The following is an 11,239-nucleotide window of genomic DNA, read 5'->3' as shown; positions in this document are numbered from 1 at the left end:
CCAAAGCACGCAGTGTGAACGATACCGCACGTTGCGCGCACTTCCCTGGAATTCACGAACGTACAGTACGCTGTTTGATGGATTTCGAGCAACACAAACAAAGGGGACTACGCAAGAAGATGCGCAAACGTAGAAGACACGCGCAGTAATTCAAAGTCCCCGGATGAAGAAACGGATGTTTCGTCACTTGGACAGGATTTGTGGGTTTCAACGTTCCATGGCTCAAAGTTCATCCTGAGTCTGCCTAAAAAAAATGTCAACACAAGTGCATGACAATGTCAAGGTAGGTTTGTTATCAGATTACAACCGTGTATGTAGCTACACTCATTATTAAAGGTAGCTAAAGTAAGACGTATTGTTGATATCCTTGAGGACCTACCATGGTACCGACACTCAGCCCAGGCATGCAACTATTCCTATAAATCCACCGTGGCTACTCCCGCCTCCAGTAGTTGATCTAGAAGTGTTGGAGAGACCACAGAAAGATAAGGAGGGTGTTGATCCATCTGATTTGTTTAATAGACGTCTGGAGACTGTGTATTAGGATTGTGTGGCCATTTACACAGATGGTTCAAAAGATCTAAGGACAGGGTGTACTGGGTCAGCATTTGTAGTGCAGGAATGTGGGGTGGCAGTCAGGAAACGTATTACAGATCATGTGGCTGTATATACGGCGGAGCTGATGGCCATACTGTTGGCCTTGCAGTGGGTGGAGGAAGTCAAGCCAGACAGAGTAGTTATTTGGTCTGATTCATGTGCAGTGTTGATGAGTCTGCAGTCCTTTAGCTCACGTAGCAGACAATACCTGCTTTATGAGGTACTACAAACCCATGGCAGGATTAGACAGATGGGTATACAGATAAGATTTACTTGGGTCCCAGCCCATGTGGGGGTGGAGGGGAACGAGGCAGTTGATGTACTGGCTATACAAGCACTTAGTAGTGGGGATGTTGATGTTATAGTTTCAATCAGCAAGGCAGAGGCAAAAAGCCTGATATGGACAGTGATGGTGCAGAAATGGAAGGAGCAGTGGAATAGAGATACTAAGGGCAGGCATTTATTTCAAGTACAGAGGAACGTCGGGAAGGGGAGGATGCAGGAAGGGACAGAAGAGAGGAGGCTATTTTTACAAGATGAAGGGTGGGACACAGCCGGTTGAATAAGACTTTAAATGTGATAGGAAAGCATCCAACAAGAAAGTGTGATTATTGCCAGGAAACAGAGACTGTGTGGGCAGTATCAGAGGGAAAGAGAGAGGAAGAAATCTAGTATGAGGGAGAAGAGGATACAGGAAATGAGTTGAAAGAGTATATTGAGTAGAACTTCATTACATATAGTCTTTGTTCTACACATTTAGAAAAGAAACCAAAGGGGTTCAAAGGGTTACGTATTTTAGCACTAACAGATGAGAGAACAGCTAAAGTACTTTTCCCGGACATTACCACACCACTACAGTCAGCATTTCTGTGTCCAGATTGTGTAAAATTTCTCAACACAAACACGGTCAAATTAGGCTTCAAAATAACAATTTCCTCAGTGACTCCTCCCGTCATTATGTCAACAAAACAAGTGCACGACAATGTCAAGGTACGTTTCCCTTTACGAAAAAAATGCAGTCAGAGTGCAGTATAACTGAAGTACTCTGTAGTATAACTGTAGTTAGAGTGCATTAGAACTGAAGTTAGAGTGCAGTATAACTGCAGTATGCTGCAAATACTGTGTCCAAAATAATACGTAATTGATCAGTTCAGTCAGTGATGTCCTAAATTCAACACACCTGGTCTTCTAGGTCTGTTAAATCAAAAACATGAAGCGCCTGCTACACTCCAAGACCAGGGTTGCCTACCCCTGGGTTATGGGGTTGGCTTGACAGTCGCATTTCGTGGTGAACTGTAACAACTTACAATAAGTCTGTACAGTATGCCTGTATAGTATGTTTTTGACGTGTACACACATACATTTCAATTACAGAAACATACAAAAGTCATAGATTTAAAAAATCTATCATATGTACAACCGCGTCAAGTCCTAATGACAATCACGTTCCTCAGTAACATGTGAGTCAACCAAACTTTTAAACTCCTCCAAGGAAACAAGATTCTGGGGTTTCAAGCTGGTCTGGAGAGATTCCCAAGACCACGGAGCTGAGTAGCTAAAACACTTTTTGCCATGATCCGTTCTTATTTTAGGAAATGTTAAAAGTAAGTAGGAGTGAGACCGTAACTGGTATTTATTTTCTGACCTTATTAAAGAAGAACTGAGATTTTCTGTTTTCCCAAAATGGCCTTAGATCATAGTATATCAATGTTTAAGCCTACGTAGTCAACGAAGACCAGCCAACAGCACTATAGAGATAACAGTGATGTGTCAGATGCTTTTGGTTGGTAATAAACCAAAGAGCTGCGTGATACATGTAATCAAGTGCCTTCAGGGTAGTGCTTGAGGTCTGCATATAAATTACATCAGGACATTGATGATCATGTCCAATTGAAACAGTGTGCTTGTTCTAGATCAGTGGAACAGTTGCTGGGGACACCTAAGGACAGAGAGGTTTGGGAGACACTGGTACCAAGCATTATAATAGTGAGATTTATATATTTTGATCTCTTCCTCAGCAATACTATGGTTCTCGTCTGGAGTCCACCTGTGATCTGCAGACTAGTGCTGCCTGCTCTCTACCCTGCAGGCCAATGCCCAAGAGTGCTATGGAGGCCCTTAATCACGTTCACCCTGAAGTAACCAAACGGTATGATGATGACAATGAACCAATTGATTCAGGACTGCTTCTGTTGAGAATGTATCTATTTGTATAATGATACAGAAGTAGAATACGTACATTTCCTACCAATATACATGAATAAAGACTAATATTGCAGCAAATGTGAAACTGTTAGGATACACATTCCTCTTTGTTCCAGATTTACATTTTAGTCAATTAGCAGACGCTCTTATCCAGAGCGACTTAGTGCATTCATCTTAAGATAGCTAGCTGGAACAGCCACATATCACAGTCATCGTAAGTACACTTTTCCTCAATAAAGTAGGTATCAGCAAAGTCAGAGCTAGCAAGAGTGAAAAGAGTCAAGTGCGAGTGTTATTTCACGAAAGGCTATATATTCCTATATCATTTGGTTCTAGGTTCTTTGGCTGTGGTCTTCCGGTTCCAGAGAAACTTCAGGGCTGCAGAATCTTGGACCTGGGCAGCGGTTCCGGCAGAGACTGCTATGCCCTCAGTAAACTGGTTGGCGAGACCGGCCATGTCACAGGCATTGAAATGACTGAGGAACTGGTATGTATAGCACCTAGACCTACATATTCACTCACCCTACATCTTCAGCAATCTAACAATCATTCTATTACATTGGTGTGTGATACTCTGCTTTGTGCCGTGGACCTGTGTGGCTCAGTTTGTAGAGCATGGCCCTTGCGATGCCAGGATCATGGATTAAATTCACGCTGGGGTTATCAATGCAAAAATGGAATGCGTAAAAGCAGCTACTAAATGCCTTTTTTGTGCTCAGATTCTAGCATCCCGTAAATACATCCAGTATCACCAGGAGAAGTTTGGCTTTGAGAAACCCAACACCACCTTCCTCCAGGGGTATATGGAGAAGCTAACTGCAGCTGGCATTGAGAATGACTCAATGGATATCATAGTGTAAGTTCAGGAACCATCATGTTACTTTGCTATCAAAACAATGGGTCCTTCTTTCTCAAATGTAATCTTTTGATCGTCTATCTATTTTGGTCGGTTTTACGATTCTGTTGGGAAAGTGAACAAAAATCCCCCTCTTTTATCTAATGTTTCTTCCAGGTCAAACTGTGTCATCTGTTTATGCCCTGATAAGAAAACGGTTCTACGGGAAGCCTACAAGGTCCTCAAGGTGAGTAGTCCACCACACTGCCTGTTATCATTGCATAGCATTATTATTAAAAACAGTATCCCAGGGCTTTATAAACTACATATGGCAGTGACTGTGTCTCATAACTACTAATTCCTTTGTTCTTCCGTGTCTCTCTCCTGTGTGATATAGGAGGGTGGTGAATTGTACTTCAGTGACATGTATGCCAGCAATGTTGTTCATGACCACTTAAAAGAAGATCCAGTTATGTGGGGTAAGTGATCATGTTGCCCCTTCCTAGCATACAAAGAATGTTTGATAATGCATATTCTTCTCTTATCTTCAATATTTTTCAGATTCTGTCTCATTGGTGACATCTCAAAGTTAATTTACCCAGAAGGGGTTTTGTTTGACAAGTGTGCCGTGCAAATTGTACAACTGCTTTTCACACTGATGGTCTCTTCTCTGTTGTGTTTTGTGATAGGTGAGGGAATGGGCGGTTCCCTCTATTGGCGAGACCTCATCTCATTGGTCCAGGAGGTGGGCTTCAGCACTCCTCACCTCGTCTCAGCCAGTCACATCGAGGTCCACAACTGCGAGCTAAAAAAAAAAGCAGGTACATGCATCTCCATGACTGTCTAAGGCTGCTTACTATAGGATGGAAACAGTATGCAGTTCTTACGCTAACCTAACCTCACTAATAACACATTTATTCATGATGTCTAGAAGCAGTTAGTATAAAAAATGTAAGCCTAATAAGGGCTGTGGCGGTCATTATATTTAGTCAGCCGGTGATTGTCAAGCAAATATCTGCCGGTCTCATGGTAATTGACCGTTAATGAACATAAACACATTTAGCATCTCCTGGCTTCCAAGCATAGCCTACAAGCCACTGATGCAGACCTTTAGAACATCTACATTTAAAAAAGTATAATAAATCCAGGTAATATAGCCTACACCATCACAATAAATCCATTATTTATTTTAGACAGGTCTAAAGAAACAAGATATGAAGAAAATGTAGTCTATTTCAGAAGAACAGAATAGCATACTCTGAGTTGTCCTTATGTTATGCCCTGATCTGGCTATGCCATATGGCTGTGGGCTACACTAGTTCATTTAGCAGACAAGATTTGCTTGGAATTCCATGGCATTATTTGATAGTATGAAGAATACAATTGAACGAAGCTGAATAAAATAAAGGGATATTTTCTCTAAACGATTTGAGGGAGTGCGCACATGCGGCTATTCTGTGTTGAGGGGTTAACAAAGAAACAGGTACTCCTATATGCTTAATTTAGAGTTATTAATGTAACTTTAGTTGTGATACATTCTAAGGTTGCCTGATGCGACTCTAATGATGATTTGAAAAAAGTTGCATGAAAGGCATGAGCTCTGCTTTGTTTTTTGTGCAGGCTGTACACACTTCATCAGTCTCTCATTCACAATTTGACAAGCACTTGATAATGCCTTGAATTTCCCGGCTGCATCACCTTTGTGTATGCCATAATCCCCCTAAAAAGATCCATGCCTTTTGCGGCCAGTGGCCGTTGTGCCCTTGGGCTGAATATATAATCATTATAATTATCTTCTCCCCGCTGCATGCCAAAGCACCTCTCACTCACATGGCTCTCAGTCACGTGATCGGGTCTTTCTCACAGGCTACAAGTGAAGACAGACACATCGGGGACGCAACTGCGCACGTCCTTATCCAATTCCGAGGCGCATAATGAAGAAATTGGAAGAACTGTCCACATTTACTTTTCGTCAGCCAACAAGATGAATAGGCCTAACGAACAGCAAAAGCACTAGCCTATGTCAATCTACTATCCCCCATAGTACAAAAGTTGACCTAGTCTGTGCGAGAAATAAATATTCCAAACATAGTCCGGGACAGTTGTGGGATGCAATAAATCCCAATTTAATTCAACCACTAGCATAAAAAAACATTTTTTACGCAATGAGACTGACGCAACAGATGAAAACGTTTAGCTTAAAATGTTGATCAATTATTTGGCTATTTCTTCACATTATAAGCGCAGCAATGCGCACACGGCAGTAGGCTATAGGCGTGAATATATTCCATTAGCAGGAAAACACCATTCTCAAGAGTGACCACAAATGTGATTATGCATGTAATGCTTTTATAATTAAGTTGCATTTTCATGGGGGAAATTATCTTCCCCAAACTTGAAACTCACGCGCTGCTTATGTATGCCAGTTAGGTTATAAACCCCTTGTAAAGTGGATTAATGTGCTTCATTTTAAGAGGTTATTTGGCCACTTCAGTTGTGATACAAACCTTATCAAAACATATAGGCATATGGGCTAGGCTACATGAGGTGTGTGACTATGATTTTAAAAAGTCGCAAAAAAAAACATGCTCTGTTTGCCTTAAGCAGGGCATCATTCACAAGTGATAGGCTAATATTGTCACCCATCACACTATTCTTGATTTAATCTTTACATGTACTAAAAAATATATATGAAATTTGTTTTGATTTAGAATGGACCATTATCATGCACCTATCTCGAAACAGGGGCAGTGGAAAAAAAATACATGTCATCTATGCACTTAAATAGCGAATGGAGGACACACTTCATGTGGTTCATTTTCATGCCAGCCAGGTTGTCTATACTACTGTTTTAAAAAGAAGCAATGTGCTTAATATTAGGAAGGTTGAGAAATAAATATAGTAGGCCTAGCATATAGAAAGCTGATGGGATCCTCCTCTTTTTAAAAGAGGCCATCACTCTGTTTTCTAACGCAATTGCATAGCCTATAGAAATGTTGCGCAAGATGAGCTCATGGGCTCTCATGAAGTGTTTGATTAGATTTTAGATTACATTTGCATTGATGTCAGAATGATTAGAGGGACAATAGAGTGCTGAGTACCAGGCAGTTAGCACGTTTGGTAGGCTACTAATGTCCAGCAGCAGCATCAGAGCTTGGAGAAGCCTAATTACCGTGACTAAACAATCACATGGAATTTGACTGCCATCATGACTCGTGACCGCCGGTGTGGCGGTAATACGGTCACCGTAACAGCCCTAAGCCTAGTCAGTCACTTCCATCTCCAACGTGTTGCAGGTGATATTAGCTATGCATCTGGCACTTACCGGCTCTTCAAGTTGCCCAAAAAGCTTGAGATGTCAAGTGCAATAGTGACCTACAAGGGGACTGTGCCTGACTACCCGTGTCAGCTGGAGTTTGACTCCTCCCACTGCTTCAAGGTATGTTGGTGCAAACACGGCAGGGCTCTCCAAACCTGTTCCTGGAGAGCTACTGTCCTGTAGGTTTTTGCTCCAACCCCAATCTAGCGCACCTGATTCTAATAATTAGCTGGTTGATAAGCTGAATCAGGTTAGTTACAACGGGTTGGAGTGAAAACCTACATGAGGGTAGCTCTCCAGGAGCAGGGCACCCTCACCTAAGCATTTTTCATAAAGGCAGCATTGGTTGCTTCTGTTTATGTAGCAAGGTAATTTTGTTCCCTTATTTATGAACAAGTGTTTTACTTGTGTATGCTTATTGATACAGTAGTTGATATGGACCACTGATACACACGCATTTTATACATACATTTCTAAAAATGGATTTCGCACTGCATTAGGTCAATGCACAAATTGTGTGGGTTGTCTGTTATGCTAAGTGAATGTATAATCCCTGTGATGTTTACTTTGTATTGTGCATTGCAGAAAAACGTGGCGCTGCAGGTCGATGGGGAGATGGCTGCTATCCTCCAGTGCTCTCGCTTCTCCCCGGACTTCTGCATCCAGAAGGTAGGTACCACTTTACAAAGGTAACACCTTACATTGTTGCTGTTATAGCTCCGTAGTAGCAATGTAATTACAATAGTAACATGGTACCAAAAAGCAATCAGGGACTGTTAATTATCATAAGAAGTAAAGCTACTCCGCAAATACCTCAACTGGCGTTTACTTGTGATCATTTGAATCCTGAACTGTGTCCTCTGCTCTCCCTTTTCAGTACGGCCACCTCAGCCCATTCCTGCTGGCTGATAAGCTGGGCTCCTCGGTGAAGCAGTGCTCCAAAACAGGCAAAGATGCAGGAGGCAGTGGGGAGACCTAACTAACTACACCTGGATGACATCAAATCCATGAAGGAACCTCCTCAGAGGGCCAGGGTGTATGGCCCAATCATCTCTCCTTTCTGCTACTTCCCACAAATCTAAAATCATTGGAGTGTTGTTGGCCTGGGCTATTGGTAGTTTCCACTGTATTTCTTTTACCAGACATTTCCTTTCATATCAGTGAAGGGAAGTGAACAAGTGCACTTGAAGGAGAGGTTATTTGGACGCACCCAATGTGACAGAAAATATGTCAATTTCGATGTCCGCACCTATGTAGTACAAATTATATAGAAAAGTTTGTAGTGTTCCTTTTCAGACTGAAAGCTTACTGTGCCTTGAATTAAAAAATGTCCAGCTCATAGAATTAAACGTTATGGGGGGGAATGAAGTTGGAGTTCTAGAAAGATGCAGAGTGACGGACTTGGAATTCCGAGTTGAATGACCGTTCCGAGTTCCCAGTTGTCCCAGTTGTCTTGATCACTCAGAAGACTGAGATTTCCGGGTTCCTTGTTTTGAATGCGGCACTAGCCAGACTAGCAGGGTTTCCACTAGTTATCACAGCCACAAAATCATAATTAGATTTTAGATTAGTTTAATAGTCACATGTTCAGGGTTGCAAATGTAATTACAGGGTACAGTAAAAGGGGGAGACGGTAGCTGATTAGTGGTGACTATTCAGCAGCCTGATTGTCTGGGGGTAGAAGCTATTGGCCAGTCTTACAGTTTTTGCCATGATGCTCCTGTACTGCCCATGTCTGAGTGATGGAAACTGGTAGAACAGACCATGGCTCAGGTGGCTGGGGTCCCTGATGATCATTTGGCCTTCCTGCAACACCTGGTGTTTACATTTACATATTAGTCATTTAGCAGACGCTCTTATCCAGAGCGACTTACAGTTAGTGAGTGCATACATTATTTTTTAATTTTTTCATACTGGCCCCCCGTGGGAATCGAACCCACAACCCTGGCGTTGCAAGCACCATGCTCTACCAACTGAGCTACATCCCTGCTGGCCATTCCCTCCCCTACCCTGGACGACGCTGGGCCAACTGTGCGCCGCCCCTTGAGGTCTCCCGGTCGCGGCCGGCTACGACAGAGCCTGGATTCGAACCAGGATCTCTAGTGGCACAGCTAGCACTGCGATGCAGTGCCTTAGACCACTGCGCCACTCGGGAGACTAGGTGTTGTAGGTGTCCTGGAGGGCAGGCAGTGTGCGTTCGGCTGAGCGTACAACCCTCTGTAGCGCCTTGCGGTCCCTGGCGGTGGAGTTGCCGTACCAGGCTGTGATGCAGCCCGACAGTATGCTCTCGTTGGTGCTCCTGTAGAACACTGTGAGGGCCCTGAGATTAAAGAGTCGCTGTCATCACTTTTTGGGCAACCCACCAAATTCACATAGACATTTGTTCTAGATCTGTCATTCTCATTGAAAGCAAGTCTAAGAAGCGATAGATCTGTTTTATGTGCACTCTTTCTATGATTCTTGTTCTTAAGTTATTAGGCAAACTATTAGAATTTTAACAACCAGGAAATGGCGGAGCGATTTCTGCATAGTGCATCTTTAAGTGTTTCCCTTCAAGGTTTACCTTAAGGAATAATTTGACCTTACCTAAGGGAATTGTGTTGCCTAGAGTCCCTCAAAACATTTCCTTAGGTAAGGGCATAATTTAAGGGTTTAAGGTAGTTTGAAGGCATGTACTGCAGAAAGAATATCTGGTTAGAATGGAGACGACCTGATTCACTGGGCGTGTTTGAGTGGTAAGGCGAAAGTAGCCGACTGTAGACGGAAGGGGGTACATATGAACCGACAGCGATTCGGACAACTTCTGCTGTTTCTAGGAAACGCGACAATGGCAGACATGGCATTCGCCTTTGTTATTGCCGATGCAGTCTAAATACCACTTCTCCTACACAAAGCTGAACATGTTCTTCATGGTCCAAGGAATGAATATCCTGATGAGGACATAAGATACCAGCCCAAGCTCTAACATTCACAAGACCTGTTTTTTGTATTTTTGTGATGTTTTCTCAAAATATAACCAGGTAGTGAATGCATAGGCTACTAGAATGAGAACATACAGGTGTTTTTGCAGCATATGGGATATGCTCTGGTGTTTGCTCTTACTTCATGCCCTTCCTAATTATTATTTGTGATTGTGCAACATGGAATTGTAACAGATGTGATTAATTGGAGTCCACAAAGATTCTTACTGTATGTAATTGATTGCATGTCAGCATCACTACAGCCTGTGTATTTCAACCTTTTATGTTGCTTTTGTCAGAATGTAAAGAACAGAATTTGATTAAATCACAAAGGACAAACACTCACTGTACAGAAAAGGATTAAACTATACATGTACATCAGTTCACATAAGTTACTGGGTAAACAATATGCCAAGCAGTCAAATGCACTTGGTATTGACCCCACAATTGGTGTCTGGGGTACTTGCTCATTAAGGGTCGGTTTCCCGGACACAGATGAAGCCTCTAAAATTGCCAGTGTAGAAATCCCGTACAATAACCCATGTGTAGCCTACAATATGTTTTACATTTTATTCACACTTAGACAACACATTTGAATTTGTTTGGTGACAATATTACAAACAAGACTAATTGTGGGCTATACCATGGGACACAACATTACAGTAAGATATATAAATAAATAGTCACATGCTCTCTCTATATATACATTTTAGTCATTTAGCAGACGCTCTTATCCAGAGCGACTTACAGGAGCAATTAGGGTTAGGTGCCTTGCTCAAGGGCACATCAACAGATTTTTCACCTAGTCGGCAAGGGGATTAGAACCAGCGACCTTTCGGTTACTGGCACAATGCTCTTAACCACTAAGCTACCTGCCGCCCAGTAATATAAACTCCCAGTAATTTATTGGGTAAAACACCAACATTTTGGCATCACTGTGCCTTCTTCAGGCTAATGTCATGAATGCTTGAAACAGGTTATGTAGACAAACAGTGCAATTAGTACAACCAATGACAATAGTGAGGGGTGTGTCATAATTATTACATTTCAGTCATTTAGCAGACGCTCTTATCCAGAGCGACTTACAGTTAGTGAGTGCATACATTTTCTTACTGGCCCCCCCGTGGGAAACGAACTCACAATCCTGGCGTTGCAAGCGCCATGCTCTACCAACTGAGCTACACGGGTATTAGGTTGATTAGAATGAATTGCGTGGTCCTCTGTAGCTCAACTGGTAGAGCACGGCGCTTGTAACGCCAAGGTAGTGGGTTCGATCCCCGGGACCACCCATACACAAAAATGTATGCACGCATGACTGTAAGT

General features: G+C 42.5%; 1 protein-coding gene across 1 annotated transcript; it reads left to right on the top strand.

The window, feature by feature from the left end:
* The first annotated feature begins 189 nt into the window (after positions 1–189).
* Positions 190–10,257, top strand: LOC311105989 (arsenite methyltransferase-like). The gene is made up of 10 exons (XM_084148243.1): positions 190–283; positions 2,616–2,746; positions 3,139–3,289; positions 3,522–3,658; positions 3,815–3,884; positions 4,035–4,116; positions 4,327–4,458; positions 6,934–7,076; positions 7,542–7,625; positions 7,834–10,257. Exons 1-10 carry the CDS (start codon positions 254–256, stop codon positions 7,933–7,935), a joined length of 1,062 nt encoding a protein of 353 aa, XP_084004369.1. The 5' UTR covers positions 190–253; the 3' UTR covers positions 7,936–10,257.
* Positions 10,258–11,239: the final 982 nt, after the last annotated feature.

The sequence above is a fragment of the Coregonus lavaretus genome (genome assembly GCF_964263955.1).
Source record: "Coregonus lavaretus genome assembly, chromosome: 30".
NCBI classification, from domain to species: domain Eukaryota; kingdom Metazoa; phylum Chordata; class Actinopteri; order Salmoniformes; family Salmonidae; genus Coregonus; species Coregonus lavaretus.
This window is presented reverse-complemented; position numbering and strand designations above follow the sequence as displayed.